Source organism: Gorilla gorilla, chromosome 20 (genome assembly GCF_029281585.2).
Source record: "Gorilla gorilla gorilla isolate KB3781 chromosome 20, NHGRI_mGorGor1-v2.1_pri, whole genome shotgun sequence".
NCBI lineage: Eukaryota > Metazoa > Chordata > Mammalia > Primates > Hominidae > Gorilla > Gorilla gorilla.
The window spans coordinates 7,306,138-7,325,082 of record NC_073244.2 but is presented as its reverse complement, the minus strand read 5'-3'; the positions used below and the strand labels follow the sequence as shown (position 1 = coordinate 7,325,082).

At 58.5% G+C, this 18,945-nt stretch overlaps 1 protein-coding gene across 1 annotated transcript; it reads right to left on the bottom strand.

The window, feature by feature from the left end:
• Positions 1–5,710: 5,710 nt before the first annotated feature.
• On the bottom strand, positions 5,711–16,632 carry PLK5 (polo like kinase 5 (inactive)). Its single transcript, XM_055371112.2, is given in 15 exon segments — positions 5,711–6,102; positions 7,113–7,223; positions 9,286–9,336; positions 9,339–9,442; positions 11,330–11,407; positions 11,664–11,748; positions 12,174–12,250; positions 12,398–12,524; positions 12,678–12,876; positions 13,744–13,839; positions 13,951–14,038; positions 14,127–14,256; positions 15,067–15,183; positions 15,360–15,473; positions 16,452–16,632. Coding segments are annotated over 15 exon segments (1,671 nt in total). The 5' UTR covers positions 16,560–16,632; the 3' UTR covers positions 5,711–5,916.
• Positions 16,633–18,945: the final 2,313 nt, after the last annotated feature.

The following is an 18,945-nucleotide window of genomic DNA, read 5'->3' as shown; positions in this document are numbered from 1 at the left end:
AGACTGGCTCTGTCGTCCAGGCTGGAGTGCAATGGCGTGATCTCCAATCACTCAATCACTGCAAGCTCCACCTCCCGGGTTCACGCCATTCTCCTGCCTCAGCCTCTGGAGTAGCTGGGACTACAGGTGTGTATCACCACAGGTGGCTAATTTTTGTATTTTTAGTAGAGACAGGGTTTCACCATGTTGGCCAGGCTGGTCTCAAACTCCTGACTTCAGGTGAGCAGCCCATTTCAGCCTCCCAAAGTGCTGGGAATGCAGGCGTGAGCCACCACGCCCGGCCGGCTCATTTTGTTTTTAAAGGCAGTGATGCGCTTGCTCTGTGTTTTCTCTGCTTGCTTTTGTTCCTCTCTCACCCACACTCCATTCCTGTGGGGTCCCTGGGGGCATCTCCAAATTCTCCCCACTGATCCCTCCTCCTAGGTCTGGCCACACCAAGGCACACGACCTCCCCTGACCCGTCCCCCTGCTTCCTCCCCCTGCCCCAGCCCAGCGTGCCTGCAGCTTTCTGTACTCCCAACACGGGCCCCAGTGTCTGTTTTGGTCGTATTTTCTCTCCCATCCACAAACGCTGGCTTTGCTTCATCCCCCGTTCCATAAAAAGCAAAGAGTTGGCTCTATCTCCACAGAGGCAGCAACACACACAGGCACACGGCCGAGAGGTGACGCGGGGACGCTGTCATGGGTCAGTTATTCTCTGCAGGAAAGTAAGCATAGGAAACAGATGGGAAAAAAGAGGAGACCCTGTCACTTCCCAGAAACAGAGGGGGCCCAGGGACAGGTGGTGGTGGACCCTGGGACTTGAGTTTGATTTGTTAAGGTTGCAATTTTGTGACAAAGAAACGGCATCCAGACTGAGCGCAGTGGCTCACGCCTGTAATCCCAGCATTTTGGGAGGCCGAGGCGGGTGGATTGCCTCAGGTCAGGAGTTCAAGACCAGCCTGGGCAACATGGTAAAACCCCGTCTCTACTAAAAATACAAAAATTAGCCAAGTGTGGTGGCACACGCCTGCAGTCCCAGCTACTCAGGAGGCCGAGGCAGGAGAATTGCTTGAACCCAGGAGGCGGAGGCTGCAGTGAGCTGAGATCCGGCCACTGCACTCCAGCCTGGGCGAGAGAGTGAGACTCCATCTCAAAAAAATAAATAAATAAATAAAAAGAAATGGGCCAGGTGCGGTGGCTCATGCCTGTTATCCCAGCACTTTGGGGGCCTGAGGTGGGCAGATTGCCCGAGGTCAGGAGTTCGAGGCCAGCCTGGCCAACATGGTGAAATCCCGTCTCTACTGAAAATGCAAAAATTATCTGGGCATGGTGGCACATGCCTGTAGTCCCAGCTATTCAGGAGGCTGAGGCAGGAGAGTTGCTTGAACCCCGGAGGCAGAGGTTTCAGTGAATTGAGATCACACCACTGCACTCCAGCCTGGGCGACAGAGCGAGACTCTGTCTCAAAAAAAAAAAAAAAAGAAAAAGAAAGGAGGCCAGGTGCAGTGGCTCACGCCTGTAATCCCAGCACTTTGGGAGGCCAAGGCAGGAGCCTCACAGGTCAGGAGTTCGAGACCAGCCTGACCAATATGGTGAAACCTCATCTCTACTAAAAATACAAAAGTTAGCCGGGTGTGGTGGCGCATGCCTGTAATCCCAGCTACTTGGGAGGCTGAGTCAGGAGAATCGCTTGAACCCAAGAGGCGGAGGGGGCAGTGAGTCGAGATGGCATCACTGCACTCCAGCCTGGGCTACACAGAGCGAGACCCTGTCTCAAAAAAAAAAAAAAAAAAGAAAGAAAAAAAAGAAAAGTCTGCATTTTACTTTCAGAATTGATAGAATATGGTTCCAAAGGGAAAGGGCTGTGAGGAGGGCCCCTGGGAAGCTTCAGACCTGCTGGGTGGCCTCGGACTCATCACGCCCCCATTTGAGTGATGGAGCGCCCTGCCTGCAGATGGGTGGCCCCAGGACACGCTGTGCTTGGCAGGAGGCCAGCCCCACCTCAACCCCTCTCTCGCCCCGTGCATCACTGACCTTGGCGAGGGGCCACTACGGGGACATTGCTCCCTGCTGCGTGTGAGGTGCAGCGTGGGCTTGGGAATGTGCGACGTCTCCCGGGAGTGCCGTTTCTCCACTTCATTGCTTTTTTTTTTTTTTTTCCCCTGATTACAGAGGAAATCCGCTTTAGGAATTAAACACCAGGCCTGTAAATATTTCAGTTCCTATCTCCAAGCCAGGGTCTCTCGTCTTGGGCACTGTGGATGTTGGGGCCAAGCCATTCTCTGGGGTGGGGCTGTCCTGGGCATTGCAGGGTGCTGAGCAGCATCCCTGGCCTTCACCCACTCCATGCCAGGAGCTCCCCGTCATCATGACCACAGATGTCCCGAGACATAGCCCAGTGTCCCCTGGGGACAGAATCACCCCCCCCCACCCCACGATTGAGAACAACTACTATTCTTTCTTTTTTTTTTTTTTTTTTTTTTGAGATGGAGTGTCTCTCTGTCGCCAGGCTAGAGTGCAGTGGTGTAATCTTGGCTCACTGCAACCTCTGACTCCCCGGTTCAAGTGATTCTCCTGCCTCAGCCTCCCGAGTAGCTGGGATTACAGGCGCACACCACCACGCCTGGCTAATTTTTGTATTTTTAGTAGAGCCGGGGTTTCACCATGTTGGCCAGGATGGTCTTGAACGCCTGACCTCGTGATCCGCCCACCCTGGCCTCCCAAAGTGCTGGCATTACAGGCATGAGCCACAGCGCCTGGCCGAGAACTACTACTATTCTAAAGGCTAAGGTGGCCAGGCGCGGTGGCTCACGCCTGTAATCCCAGCACTTTGGGAGGCCGAGGCAGACGGATCAGGTCAGGAGATCCAGACCATCCTGGCTAACACGGTGAAACCCCGTCTCTATTAAGAATACAAAAAATTAGCCGGGCACGGTGGCGTGCACCTGTAGTCCCAGCTATTCGGGAGGCTGAGGCAGAAGAATGGCGTGAACCCGGGAGGCGGAGCTTGCGGTGAGCCGAGATCGCGCCACTGCCCTCCAGATGTCAACGATGCCCTTTTGTGTGCACCTGCAGGAATGTCTCTCTTTTTTCTTCTTTTTTAGACGAAGTCTCACTCTTGTCGCCCAGGCTGGAGTGCAGTGGCGCCTTCTGCAAACTCCCTCTCCTGGGTTCAAGCGATTCTCTTGCTTCAGCCTCTCAAGTAGCTGGGATTACAGCCACTCACCACCACGCCCAGCTAATTTTTGTATTTTTAGTAGAGACAGGGTTTCACCATGTTGGCCAGGCTGGTCTCGAACTCCTGACCTCAGGTGATCTGTCTATTGGTGGCATTACAGGCGTGAGCTACCGCACCCAGCCAATTTTTTATTTTTATTTTTTGAGAAAGGGTCTTGCTCTATCACCCAGAGTAGTGGTGGAGTACCGTGGTGCAATCATAGCTCACTGTACCTCCGAACTCCTGGGCTCAAGCAATCCTCCCACCCAGGCCTCCTGAGTAGCTGGGACCATGGGCATGTGCCACCAGGCCTGGCTTTTAAATTTTTAGTAGAGACAGAGTCTTCCTATGTTGCCCAAGCAGGTCTCAGACTCCTGTCCTCAAGTGATCCGCCTGCCTCAATTTCCCAGCCCGCTGGAATTACAGGCGTGGGCCACCGCACCCGGCCTCAGTTCTCCCTCTTGTATGATGAGTTTCTGGGGTTGATAACGGGAACTTGGAAGTGGAACTTCACGCAGAATCATGCTGCTGGCAGGGATTCCAGAGAATACATGCCCCCCTTAAACAGGCAGGGAAACTGAGACCTGGATGTGCCTGGAAGTGGCCAGCTGGGACTGGAGCCCCGGTCTCCTGATCCCGCATCGGTCGAGGTGGAGTTTTCTCCAGCATAGGATACACCTCTGAGCACCTTAGCAGACGCCCGAAGCACAGCCCAGGAGCCTCGCACTGAGAATTGTGGCCTCAAGTGCTAATGAGGGGGCCAGGCACAGTGGCTCATGCCTGTAATCCCAGCCCTTTGGGAGGCCGAGGTGGGAGGATCACCTGAGGTCAGGAGTTCAAGACCAGCCTGACCAACATGGTGAAACCCTGTCTGTAGGCTGGGCACGGAGATTCACGCCTGTAATCCCAGCACTTTGGGAGGCCGAGGCAGGCGGATCACGAGGTCAGGAGATCGAGACCATCCTGGCTAACATGGTGAAACCCCGTCTCTACTAAAAAATAAAAAAAAAAATTAGCCGGGCGTGGTAGTGGGCGCCTGTAGTCCCAGCTACTCGGGAGGCTGAGGCGGGAGAATGGCGTGAACCCGGGAGGCAGAGGTTGCAGTGAGTTGAGATCGTGCCACTGCACTCCAGCCTGGGCGACAGAGTGAGACTCCGTCTCAAAACAAACAAACAAACAAACAAAACCCTGTCTCTATTAAAAATACAAAAATTAGCCGGACGTGGTGGCACATGCCTGTAATCCTAGCTACTCAGGAGGCTGAGGCAGAGGAATCTATTGAATCCGTGAGGCGGAGGTTGCAGTGAGCTGAGATCGCACCACTGCACTCCAGCCTGGGCGACAGAGCAAGACTGTCTCAAAAAAAACAAAAGAGCTACTGAGGGGCCTGGAGTCCTTCTACGATTGGCAGGGGTTTTTCCGTCATCAGCTCTGCACCCCTCGGCCTGCCTTAATGCCGCCTGTGAGCCTTCCCACTTCCCCAGCCTCACTCATCCCAGGAGATGGCCAGATGTTTGAGTCTCGCACCGCTGGACACTTAGGTTGCATCCAATTTTTTTTTTTTGAGACGGATTTTCGCTCTGTTGCCCAGGCTGGAGTGCAATGGTGCGATCGCGGCTCACTGCAACCTCTGCCTCCTGGGTTCAAGTGATTCTCCTGCCTCAGCCTCCTGAGTAGCTGGGACTACAGGCCCCTACCACCACACCCAGCTAATTTTTTGTATTTTTAGTAGAGATGGAGTTTCACCATATTGGCCAGGATGGTCTCGAACTCCTGAGCTCAAGTGATCTGCCTGCCTCGGCCTCCCGAAGTGCTGGGATTACAGGTGTGAGCCACCACGCCTGGCCTTGTATGACATTTTGATCTAACAACCAATGCTCCATCAGCCCAGAGAGGTCAGGTCCATGAGTGCACCGTCCACCCCAGGGCAGCGCAGGTGACGGTTGTGCCAACTGTGTCCTGGAGCATAGCCAGCCATCTTTCCAGCCTCAGTGTCGGCTTCTCTCCTGTCCACCCATTAAGCAAGTGTCCCATGTTTTAGATTTGGAGTTATGGCAGAACCCCACTTCTGGTACTAATTTTGTTGTTGTTGAGACAGGGTCTTTGTTCTGTCTCCCAGGCTGGAGTGCAGTGGTGCAATCACAGCTCACTGCAGCCTCAACCTCCCATGCTTACGCCATCCTCCCATCTCAGCCTCCCAAGTAGCTGGGACTACAGGCACACGCCACCATGCCCAGCTAATTTTTTGTAGAGATGGGGTCTTGCCATGTTGCCCAGGCTGGTCTCAAACTCCTGGGCCCAAGCGATCCTCCTGCCTTGGCCTCCCAAAGTGCTGGGATTCCAGGCATGAGCCACTACACTGGCCTCTGGTGCTAATGTCTGCGTTAGTGAAAATGTAAAACCCACCTCTGCCACTGAGAGAAACAGGGAGGATGCAGCGTCACGTGGGGTCAATGTTTCTTTGCCAAAGTTCCTCAAACGCTTTCCCCCAAAGAGAGGCAGACCATGGCCTACAGCATTTCAAATTGTCTTTAATGAAAAAGGAAGAGATCCCAGCAAAGTCTGGGTTGAACAGTCATGCCACAAGGCAAGAACCCACCTCCCGTGTGCCCCCCAGCTCTCCCCCAGGACAGCCCCTCTGGGGGAGCCACAGGAATGGAAATGGAGCCTGGTCCCTGGCACTACCATGCAGGGGTCCACTCTGACCCTCAGGGGAACTAGATACTCTGCAGCATGCGGAGGGCGTGGTGAAGGTGCTGTCGGGTGGTGGGGGCGCAGCCGTGGCTCCGCAGGACGTCCAGGGAGTAGGAGGTGCCAGGGGACCCCTGCTCCCAGAGGGTGAGCTGCAAACCCTCACCCTCGCCACTCAGCACCAGTTGGGCCGGGACTCCACTGAAGCTCATCTGCAAAGGGTAAGATACCAGTCAAGGGGAGACGGGTACCCCTGCACCTGCCTCCAGCCCTGGCGCTCCAGAAGGACAAGTGGACACTGGACCCAGAGCCCCCAATCTGGCCCCTAGTGCCTGCCCCAGCCACAGGAACTCGGGGTCGGGAGGCCAAGTGCTCCACTGTACACCTGGGGAAACTGAGGCTCAGATGGTGGCTCCCCTGCCCACAGTCTTCCAGCAAGACCCTGACTTTTTTTTTAAGACAGAGTCCTGCTCTGTCACCCAGGCTGGAGTGCAGTGGCGCGATGTCGGCTCACTGCAAGTTCCGCCTCCCGGGTTCACGCCATTCTCCTGCCTCAGCCTCCCCAGTAGCTGGGACTACAGGCGCCCGCCACCACGCCTGGCTAATTTTTTTTTTTTTTGTATTTTTAGTAGAGATGGGGTTTCACAGTGTTAGCCAGGATGGTCTCCATCTCCTGACCTCGTGATCCACCCGCCTCGGCCTCCCAAAGTGCTGGGATTACAGGCGTGAGCCACCGTGCCCGGCCTTTTTTTTTTTTTTTTGAGACGAAGTCTTGCTCTGTCGCCCAGGCTGGAGTGCAGTGGTGCGATCTCAGCTCACTGCAAGCTCCGCCTGCCAGGTTCAAGCGATTCTCCTGCCTCAGCCTCCTGAGTCGCTGGGATTACAGGAAGGCTCCACCACGCCCAGCTAATTTTTGTATTTTTAGTAGAGATGGGGTTTCACCGTGTTGGTCAGGCTGGTCTCAAACTCTTCACCTTGTGATCTGCCCGCCTCGGCCTCCCAAAGCACTGGGATTACAGGTGTGGACCACAGCGCCTGGCCCAAAAACGTCGTGCATTTTCCATGCTGTGGTTTTGTACACAGGAGACAATACTTTTTTTTTTTTTTCCGGGAGGCAAATGCTTCCTAAGGCTCCCCCAAAGCTTGCTCCGTAACAGCCCAGGCAGGCCAGACCCCACCCTGCCGAGCCCCAGTGCCCCCTGAGTTTGAGCCCTGGGCTCACCTGCACCATCCCGTTGCTGAACAGCAGCAGCAGGGCTTGCTCAGAGGCCAGGAAGCGCAGGAGGCAGAGGCCGGGTCCAGCAGGTGGCACAGGTGTGGGGAGGGTCCCCTCCTGTGGACAGACTCGGCTGAGGTCACGTGACACAGGGGGCGTCCCCACCCCTCGCCCCCCCCCACCCCCAGCACCCCAGCTCTCACCTCCCGCAGCCGCCGCTGCAGGCAGCCGGCAAAGAGCTGCAGCACGGCCAGCTTGGCGCCCAGCGGGCCAGGCACATCCCTCAGGGCGAAGGTTTCCAGCCTCCCGCAGTCGGGCATGTAGCACACTTGGCTGGGGCCAGGACACAGGGCCTCTGTCCTGGACAGCCCAGGCCAGTGGACACCCTTCCATCGACCTACACCCCCTGGAATGGTGGCTTTAAAGAGCAGCTCTGCCCTAGTTACACCTTATCCATATGCCCAGTGCGGCTCTCTGTCCTCTCTTCACCTCGGCTGACTGCTGGTCCACCCTTCCTGCCTTCCAACTCTGTCCACACTCCAGCCCCTCTCATCCCTCCCCGGTCACCAGCACAGCCCAGGCCTCCGCCACTGCCCACCTGATGAGTCCAGCCACCTCCCCACTGGCCCCCATGTCACTCCCGCTAGAAAGATTGTGTTAAGGCCGGGCGCGGTGGCTCACACCTATAATCCCAACACTTTGGGAGGTCCAGGTGGGAGGATCACCTGAGGTCGGAAGTTCGAGACCAGCCTGGCCAACATGGAGAAACCCTGTCTCTACTAAAATTCAAAATTAGCCGGGCGTGGTGGCGGGTGCCTGTAATCCCAGCTACCCCGATCCCGGGAGGCGGAGGTTGTGGTGAGCCGAAATTGCACTCCAGCCTGGGCAACAAGAGCAAAACTCCGTCTCAAAAAAAAGAGACAGGGTCTCGTTCTGTCACCCAGGCTGGAGTGCAGTGGTGCAATCATGGCTCACTGGAGCCTTAACCTCCTGGGACCAAGTGATCCTCCCACCTCAGCCATCCAAGTAGCTGGGACCTACTGATGCATACCCTTGCAGTTGGCTAATTAAAAAAAAAAAAAAAAATTGGCCAGGTGCGGTGGCTCACGCCTGTAATCCCAGCACTTTGGGAGGCCGAGGCGGGCAGATCACGAGGTCAGGAGATCTAGACCATCCTGGCTAACACAGTGAAACCCCGTCTCTACTAAAAATACAAAAAATTATCCAGGAGTGGCTGAGCGTGGTGGCTCATGCCTGTAATCCCAGCACTTTGGGAGGCCGAGGCGGGTGGATCACCTGAGGTCAGGAGTTCGAGACCAGCCTGGCCAACATGGAGAAACCCCGTCTCTAATAAAAATACAAAATTAGCCAGGAGTGGTGGCGGGCGCCTGTAGTCCTAGCTACTTAGGAGGCTGAGGCAGGAGAATGGTGTGAACCCGGGAGGTGGAGCTTGCAGTGAGCCGAGATTGCGCCACTGCACTCCAGCCTGGGTGACAGAGCGAGACTCCGTCTCAAAAAAAAAAAAAAAAAAAAAGAAAATTTTGTAGAGAAAGGTCTTGCTGTGTGGCCCAGGCTGATCTCAAACTGCTGGGCTCAAGCGATTCTCCCACCTCAGCCTCTCACACTGCCAGGATTACCGGCGTGCACCACCACGCCCAGCTAATTTTTAATTTTTTTGTGGAGACAGGGTCTTGCTATGAGGCCAAGGCTGATCTCAGACTGCAGGGGTTCAAGCGAGTCTCGCACCTCAGCCTCCAACGTGCCAGGATTATAGGTGTGTGCCACCACGCCAAGCTAATTTTTAAAATTTTTGTAGGGATGGGGTCTTGCTGTGTTGTCCAGGCTGATCTCGATCTCCTGGGCTCAAGGAATCCTCCTGCCTTGGCCTCCCAAAGCGCAGGGCTGCCGCTTGTCATTCATGTCACTTTCTCAGAGACCCCTTCCCCTTCCCCCTACCCACATTACTGAGATTCACCTCCCCCACCCCCCCAATCTGCCTCTTCACTGGGTTCATTTACTACAGAAACGCACTTGCTTATTCGTTTAACGTTGTTCTCCCCGACCAGGCAGGGAGCACCTGTAGGTGTGCACAGTAGGTGCTTAATAAATACTTGAGAGATGAATGAAAAAAGGCAGGGGGAGTGCCTGGTCCCCCAGGGCACAGGAGGCCACAGCTTACCCTCCGGGGGGTCGCAGGGCCATGTGGGTGCCGTCCCGAAGCAGGACACCACTGCCCCCGTCCGAGAGCTGGTAGCCAAAGCCGTATTTGCTGGAATAATCCACCCATTTGGGGGCCCAGAGGATGGGCTGCTGCTCTCCCAGGGGGTCCTGTGTGGCTGGGCACAAACAAAGGTATGCTGAGCCAGGGGTCAGGGGTCAGGCATATAGTAGGCGCTCAATAAATGCGATGGACTGAAACCATGGGTGAGACCCTTCCCACGGCGGGGACCGGACAGAGGCTTGGGGGCTTCGGTGGTAGATTCTAGGAGACCAGACATCAACAGAAGCCATGGAACCGTAACTAATTTCTGGCTTGCAGAGGGAGACTGTGGGATACTGGCGCACCCCTGGGAATGAGCAATTCTCAAATACTTGCAATGCTCTGAAAATACTACACATTTCTGTGTGTGTGTGTGTTTGTTTTGTTTTGTTTTGTTTTTTTGAGACAGAGTCTTGCTCTGTCCCCAGGCTGGAGTACAGTGGCACAATCTCGGCTCACTGCAACCTCCGCCTCCCGGGTTCAAGCGATTCTCCTGCCTCAGCCTCCTGAGTAGCTGGGATTACAGGCACGTGCCACCACGCCCAGCTAATTTTTGTATTATTAGTAGAGATGGGGTTTCACCATGTTGGCCAGGATGGTTTCGATCTCCTGACCTTGTGATCCACCCGCTTCAGCCTCCCAAAGTGCTGGGATGACAGGCGTGAGCCACCACACCCTGCCCCGTTTCTGGGTTTTTGCTTGTTTGTCTGTTGGCTTTTCAGACAGGGTCTCGCTCTGTTGCCCAGGCTGAAGTGCAGTGGCACGATCTCAGCTCACTGCAGCCTCCACCTCCGAGCTCAAGTGATCCTCCTTCCTCAGCCTCCTGAGTATCTGGGACAACATGCATGCAGCACCATGCCCGGCTCATTTTTTTGTAGAGATGGGGTCCTGAGGCTGGGCGTGGTGGCTCATACCTGTAATCCTAGCACTTTGGGAGGCCGAGACAGGCAGATCACGAGGTCAGGAGATCGAGACCATCCTGGCTAACACAGTGAAACCCCATCTCCACTAAAAATACAAAAAAAAAAAAATTAGCCAGGCACGGTGGCGGGCGCCTGTAGTCCCAGCTATTCGGGAGGGTGAGGCAGGAGAATGGCATGAACCCGGGAGGTGGAGCTTGCAGTGAGCCGAGATTGCGCCACTGCACTCCAGCCTGGGCAAGACAGAGTGAAACTCTGTCTGAAAAAAAAAAAAAAACAAAAGGCCGGACACAGTGGCTCACGCCTATAATCCCAGCACTTTGGGAGGCCGAGGTGGGCAGATCACGAGGTCAGGAGATCTAGACCATCCTGGCTAACATGGTGAAACCCCGTCTCTACTATAAATACAAAACTTAGCCGGGCATGGTGGCGGGCGCCTGTAGTCCCAGCTGCTGGGGAGGCTGAGGCAGGAGAATGGTGTGAACCCGGGAGGCGGAGCTTGCAGTGAGCCGAGATCGCGCCACCGCACTCCAGCCTGGGCGACAGAGTGAGACTCCGTCGCTTAAAAAAAAAGAAAGAAAAGGAAAAGAAAAGGCTTCTGGGCTGGAGAGCTGGCGTGGGTGGGGTTTGGGGCTCCCTCTCTAAGGGTGGCAGTACGTGTGGGTCAGTGGAGGCTCAGGGAGAGGAGGGGAGAGGAAGAGGGTTTGGGTTCTGGGACACTGGGGATAAGAGGGGTCCCCCTTTGGAGTGTGGCCTGTGAGCACAGGGCTCTGTGGCCAATGTCCCAGGTCACGTTTCCTCACTCACTGGGTCTCTAACGAGCCCGGGTCATGAATTTAAGAGACCCTGAAACGTAAGGCTGCCCCAGAGCCCTCCGTGCCAGGCTCTGCACACAGGAGGGCTAACCCACTCCCCTGATGTCACCGTGTCCTGGGGCCTCCCTCACCCCCAGAAATACCCAGGAGGGCCCAGAATGGGAATGAAGGCAATTTTACTTGGCTAGTAAGAGTAAAGGTGATCCTGGGGGCTGGGCCGGCTCCTACCCGGGGGGCCTATGTCCAGGCACAGCTGCAGGTGTCTGAGGGCCGCCTCCACCTCTGGCCGCCGGCTCCCCTCGGGCCCTGGGAAGACAGGTCTTTGTGCCGCAGACAGGCCTGGGTTCCTACCACCAAGCTCCTCCAACCAGTCCCGCTCCCCGCGGCTCCATCCAGGAACATCTCATCCTCAACCCAGAGGCGGCATTCCCATTTGACAGGCGGGAAAGGTGAGGCCGGGATGGCGGCTGTGACCCTGGTAAGCCACGGCCTTGGTCCCCCGCTCACTTGTAATTCCTCTCTCCCCACCTGCAGCCCCAGGCTGGGACGGGGATCTGCTCACCGGCCAGGTCACTCTGCAGGGTCCCTTGTGCGACCAGGTGGATGGGGCCTTCCAGGCAGGGAACCTCTTTCGCAGACAGGGAGCTCTGAGGTGGGAGCAGCAGGGGTGGGGGTGGTCCCAGCCCCAGGGACAGGCGTGAGGTGGGTGGCGGGCTCTGGCCCCTGCCTGTGCCCTCCGTGCTCTGTACACAGAGGCACTGCTTTCCCCTTGGGAGGCAGCCTCGGAGTGTCTCGGAGGCATACAGTAGGTGCTCAATAAATGTGATGGACTGAAGCCATGGATGGGACCCTTCCCATGGCCTGGAGCCCGGCCCTTGGGAAACCCCAGGTGGGCACATTTGGACACAAATGGATCCCAGCTCTGATGCGTCAGGACGGGACTAGGGGGAGGGGGCCGGGCTTGGAGACCCCAGAAGGGGTTCAGAGAAGCCGGCATGGGGGAGGGGGTTTTAGCAGGGGCCAGCATGCCCTCCACCTGTATCTCCCTGTGTCCCCCACCCCGATGTCTCACCTTGCCGTCCCACTCCATGGAGTCAGGGTCTGGCCCACCTTCTCCTGGACCTGAGGCCTCTTTAGGTGTGAAGGGGCCTGAGGGAGGCACAAGGCCTTGGAGGGGGCACAGCCTGGGCCCCAAGCTGGGGGTAGGGGGGCACCTGCCACCCACACCCACCCCTGATGTGGAGACAGCGGAGCAGGTGACAGGTGTGGGCAGGTGTGGGCGGGGGTGGTACTTACAGGGTGGCCGGCACTGGGTGAGCAGCCGCTGGCCCACCCTCCGGAAGATCCTGCCCAGAGGCGGGGGTATGACGAAGATGGGGGGACTGTGGCAGGAGTGGGCCGGCAGCCGGTCTGGAGTGAAACCCTTTGGATGGGGATTTGGGGTTATTCCTGGCTTAGGTCACCCAGCCCCTGAGCACCTGGGTTACCTGGGGCAGGGCGGGGCCTCCCTTGGCTGAGCAGGGCAGGCTGTGGCTCATCACCTGCCAGGGACCCCACGCCAGGGACCGCCGCCCACCTGTGTGAAGAAGTCGTCCTGCAGCAGGTGGTCCAGGCTGGGCCGCTCGGCCGGGTTGGGTGCTAGGAGGTGCGCGATGAGGCGGCGCGCATTGGCAGACAGATGAGCGGGTTCGGGGTAGTGGCCCTCACGGATGTTTTGGTACATCTCCGACAGGGGTGAGGCCATGAAGGGCGGGGTGCCGGTCAGCACCGTGTACCTGGGCCAGGCGGGGGGCAAGAACCTGGGTGTCCAGGCATCGCTCAGAGCTACCCCTGCACACTTGGCCAGACCTGCCTACACAGCTTAGCTGTGCAACCCATATCGGCTTCCTCATCTCCCAACATCCGCCTGCACCTAGCACCCTGTGCAGTCCCATGCACCCTGCTTGGTGGACACCAGCGTCTGTCCATCCCCTGCCTGCACCTGGCTCACCCTGAACTCACCTGCATACACCTTTTCAATGCTTCTATTTTTTTTTTTAAGACAGGGGCTCGTTCTGTCACCCAGGCTGGAGTGCCATTGTGCAATCACAGCTCACTGCAGTCTCCACCTCCTGAGCTCAAGCAATCCTCCCAACTCAGCCTCCTGAATAGCTGGGACTACAGGTGCACACCACCACTCCTGGCTAATTTTTGTAATTTTTGTAGAGACAGGGTTTCGCCAACTTGGCCAGGCGGGTCTTGAACTCCTGGGCTCAAGCGACCCTCCTTCCTCGGCCTCCCAAAGCTCTAGGATTACAGGCGTGAGTCACTGCGCCTGGCCTCCACCTTCCAATGCTATCCCATGCCCGCTCACGCCTGCCCTGCGCCCACACATGCTGTATCCCTGTACACAAACGCCCTGACCTGCCTGTGCCGCTGCCACCTGCCCACACCTGTCCACGTCTCTGTGCACACCCTCCCCCGTCCTCCCTCACACACGCATCCCCACACACGTCCTGTTCATACCACACACTTGGTGGTGACAGGTGCCTGTTCCACGCACCCCACCCTGCACGACGGTCCCCACCTGTTCCGTGCAGGCTCCCCCCCTGCCACACCTGCCCCCTGGAGGCCCTGCCCACCTTCTCCAGGACCCCACTCACATGATGCAGCCCAGAGCCCAGATGTCCGACTGGCAGGAGTGACCATTTCTGGAGACAACCTCAGGGGCCAGGAAGTTAGGGGTCCCACAGAGTACTCTAGGAAGGGCGTCATGGGGGGCTCAGGAAGGCTGGGATCCCCGTGCCAGACTTCAGGGCCAGCCGTGCCCACCCGGACAGACTGCTCAGAGCCCTCCCCCCGGCTCTCACCTGTGGCAGCGACCCCCTGGCCCCACCTTGGCCGCCAGTCCCAGGTCTCCAATCTTCACCTCCATGTTCTTGTTAAGGAAGAAGTTACCTGGCAGTGGGAGGGGCATTGCGCATGGGGGCGGATCCGTGCCCACCTCCCGACGCCCCCGCCCACAGTTCCCCTTCCTGGCACTCACTGAGCTTCAGGTCGCGGTGCAGGATGCACCGCTGGTGCAGGTAGCGCAGGCCGCTGACCAGGCCCCGCAGGTAGTAGCGCACTTCTGGCTCCGTCAGGGTCTGCCGCGCCCTCAGCACGTGGGCCAAAGACTGTAGGTGACCAGCGGCCCCGGATTAGAAGGCAAAGGTAAGCTCAGCCTGGCCAAGGTGGTATGGCTGATTATGGGATGAGCACAGGTGAGCGCAGGTGCACACAGGTGAGCAAAGATGACCAACCCCAATAGGAGCATGCGGGTTCAGATGGGCCCAGGTGGCCACTGAGGGGGGCACGAACCTTTCCCCACGGGCACAGCTGCCCGGCTCCGGTCCCGCACCTGGCACCGCCTTGAGGGTGAACACAGCGCTGGTGGACATGCTTGTCAGCTTGAGAAGGGCCAGGTGATTAGGAGTGAACGCAGAGGGGGCATATTCGGGTACGGGTGGACCAAGGTGGGCTCAGGTCTACTTAATGGGCACAGTGAGTTCAAGGGAGTGTGTGAAGACATGATGAATAAGTTCAACTAGGCCACGGTGGGCACAGCGGGGTGCAGGAGGGGCGCAGGTGACCACAGGTAGGCACAGGGGCATGCTGGTGGGTACAGGTGGGCATGGGTGAGTCCAAGGGGGCCAAGAAGAAGCAAACACATTCTGATGGGCCCAGGTGGTCACAGGTGAGTCTGAGATGGGCCTGATGAGCACAGCATAAGCTGGGCCCAGGTGGATCAAGAGAGCCTAGGTGTGCCCAGGTGAGTAAAGGATGGATACAATTGGCCCTACGTAGGCAGAGGAAGCGCTGGCGAATGGACAGCAGAGGGCACACAGGATGGTACGGGGGAGCAGCGGCGAGGTGCAGATGGACACGGGGTGGACAGAGACGGGCACAGCTGACATGAATCCTGCCCTCTCCCCGCCCCCGGGCACCTGGCGGCTGCAGTACTCCAGCACCATGTACACGTGGTCGCGGTCAGCAAAGTGTCCGTGGAAAGCCACGATGTTCCGGTGTCGCAGGCGGCTATGCAGGGCAATCTCATGCTCCACCTGCAGGCACGGCCCCGACATGTACCCGCCTGCAGCGGGGCATAGGCTGCAGGATGCTCGCCTGCCTCCTGTACGATCTCATGGCCACCCAGGGCTGGGACAAAAGGGCAGGGCCTTCTTCGGGACACGCTGCGGGCTGTGGGCTGTGGGCCCTGGGGACCGATAGGGACACGCACCTTTCCCCGCGGGCGAAGGCACCCGGCCCCAGCCCCGCCACACGGCACCACCTTGAGGGCGAACACGGCGCTGGTGGACATGTCTGTCAGCTTGTAGCAGCAGCTGAAGGCGCCCTGTGGGGAGGGGTCAGCAGATCAGTGGGCAGGTGTGCACGGGTGTGCAAGCTGGCAGCGCGTACAGAGGCACGGCAGCCAGGGACGCAGGTGCGTCCAGGTCTCTTCACACACACACCGGGGAAAAAACAACACACAGCTCCCACCCTCCCGCCTGGACACACAAGACACGATGCACACAAGAAGGCACAGAGACACAGACACACAGACACATCCACGCCTGGTGCATACAGGCCACGGGCCAGAAGACAGTACCGGACGCACAACACCACGCCTGAATACGACACACGAACACACAACGCCCAGACACAGAGTCACCATGCATGGACACACAACACAACACCCAGATACACAACGCAGCAACACACAAACACATGAATATACAATGTCTGGACACACAGTCACCACGTGTGGACACACCACACAATACCCAGACACAGCTCAGGAACACACAAACACATGAACACACAACACCTGGACACACAGTACAACACATGGACAAAGACACAGACACAAACACATGAACACACAACTAGACACACCACATATGAACACACAAACACACAAGCACACCACATGAACACACAACACCCAGACACACAACACAATGACTGGACACACAAAGGCATGACGCACAAACAACAGGTGAACAAGCAAAACAACACCCAGACACACACACACGAACACCGCACAGCACCCAGACACTTGGAAGCAGCGGGCACAGACGCGGCACACTCAGACCCTCGCCAGGCTCGCACACACACCCAGAGGCAACACAGCGTCGCATCCCGAGGCCGAGCCGCACGCCCACACCCCGGACACGCAACCCACGGACACGCCGCACAGCGCGCCCAACACGGTTCCCGCCATGCGAAACCCCGCACGGGAGGCTCCGCGGCTCCGGACGCGCGCCCCGGGACCCCAGCCCAGGCCAGCCCGGCCCGGCCCCGTCGCGGACTCGGGGCGCGGGGCTCCCACCTTGCCGATCAGCTTCCCCCGCCTGTACACGCGGCCCGAGCCCGGGTCTCGCAGGAAGGCGGCGACCGGGGGGCGACTCCTGCGCCGCCGCCGCGGCCGGGGCTCCATCGCGCGGGCTCTGGCGCAGCCGGGAGAGGACCACCGCGCTGCGGCCGCTCCGGGGCCGCTCTGAGGGGGCAGGAGCCGCCGGGGCGCGTCTTATTGGCCGCGGGGGCGGGGAGGGGGCGGAGCCCGGGCGCAGGTCCGCCCGGGGAGGGGCGGGACGTGCCCGGCCGGGGAGTGGGGGGCGCGTGAGCGGCGGGGACGCCGCGGCTGGGGAAGTTCCACGGACCAGAGCGCGCCCGAGTCCCGCGCGCCAACCGGGCGCCAGGGGCCGCGCTCAGCCCGCGAGCTCCTCCGACCCTGCACCCCCGGGCTGGCTGGGAACCGCTGATACGCCCGCTTTACCGAGCGGGAAACTGAGGCTCTCTCGCGCGTGGGGGGTTGGGGGCTTCCGGGGGCCTCTCCCCCACAGTGCGCTTGAGGTATGAGCTTCGACGTTCTGAATGTGTGCCATTTCGGGTCCTCCCTGCTGGCGGGTCCCTGGGGCCCACATGAAAACCTGGGGCTTGATGGCCTTGGGCACTGGGGAGCCACAGCAGAATTCGGAGCGGAGAGAAGCCCAGCGTTTGTGATGCTGGGGCTGGTGGGGAGGGCGGTGAGGCCTGGGACAGGGACCCAGGAGGCAGGACAGGGGCTTGGGGACCCATGGGCTGGGGTCCTACAGGGTAGTGGATGTCCCATATGAGGGAGCTTCAGCCCAGAGAAGGGATGGGCTGTGTGGAGCAGCAGGTGGACCCTGGCTGGGGTTTGCGCAGACAGCCAGGTGGGGACGTCCTTGAAATGGCGACCTCAGAGAGCATCAGAAACCTCAGAGAACTCAGAGAACAGCTGGGCGGGAAGACAGTGGGGGGCTTGGGACTCCCCCGGAATCGTGGGGGTGGATGCTCCAAGCCCTGCCCCAGACTCAGGTGCACCCCTTTCCTGGTGAGGTCTTCCCTCACCCTTCCACCCAGCCTGGGACACAAAAACCGGCCTTGTCCCCATTGTACAGGCGAGACATTGAGACCCAGGGACGCAAAGTCGCTCAGTCAGCCCAGGAAAGGGCAGCGCTGGGTTTGAATCCCGGCAGCCGCCCCTGGACGCCTGCGGTATTAATCCCCAAATGTTACATAACACCAGGAATGGGGAGGGGTTACCAGGCTCCGTGGGGCTGGAATTTTCCAGGGACCAGATTTCGGAATCTGGCCCGGCCACACCACTAGGGACAGGAAACACCTTCTGAGCCGTCACGTGTCCACCTGGTGTCACGAATGGGGCCCCCATGCATTGGACGGGGCTGAGCTCGGGCACCTTTGCGGGGGTTCTGGTCCCAGGGCCAGGGCAGAAGATTCCTGGCCAGCCTGGGGCCACCGGGTTGCAGCTGGGGAGCCCAAGTCCCCTGCTGATGAGAACCAGGTGAGGCAGCTGCAAGGTGGGCTGCTCGGGGCCCGAGTGTCTGAGCTGTCACACGACTGTCACCCTGGAATCCTCCAGGGGCAGAAAGCCAGTTCCTTGCTTTTGTTTTGTGTTGTTTTGTTTTGAAACAGAGTCTTGCTCTGTCGCCCAGGCTGGAGTGCAGTGGCGTGATCTTGGCTCACTGCAACCTCCATCTCCCGAGTTCAAGCAATTCTCCTGCCTCAGCCTCCAAAGTAGCTGGGACTACAGGTATGCGCCACCACACCCAGCTGATGTATTTATTTATTTGTATTTTTAGTAGAGACGGGTTTCACCATGTTGGTCAGGCTGGTCTCAAACTCCTGACCTCAAATGACCCGCCTGCCTCGGCCTCCCAAAATGCTGGGATGACGGGCGTGAGCCACCAGGCCTGGCTTCCGGTTCCTTCCTGATAGCACCAGTCCATCCTGGCATCAGTTCAGGCATTTGTTAAGCACTTACTGCGTATGGGCCTGTATCAGGCTGTGCGAGCCCAAGGCAGACCCAGCCCTGTCCTCATAAAAGGACCACTGCTTAACGGACTGTAAGAACGTCCAAGACTTCACCAAGTCAGGGGTCAAGGAAAGCTCTGGAAGTGGAAGGAAGTGAGCCAGGCCCATTCTGGGCAGTAACTTGCCCCTGAGGTAGGTGCTGTTCTTAGCCCTGTGTTACAGATGAGGAAACTGAGGCTCCGAACGTCCGGTGCCAGCCCAGGATCACCGCGGACTGCATGTGGCTGAGCCTGGAGTCTAGGTGGGAGTGAATCCAGAGCTCCTGGTCCCCCCACAATAGGTCTGTCCCTCTTTCAGGCTGCCAGCCCCAGCAGTCCCAGGGAGCAGTGCCAGGCAAGGCCCTCGTGCTGAGGCGGGCGTCTGAGCTTCCTAGGGGGAAAGAAATCAGAGTTCCTGGCCCAGAGCCTCGCAGCCCGCCTGTCAGCTGATGCTCCTTGCACAGAGACCGGCTCGCCCTCCCTCTCCCC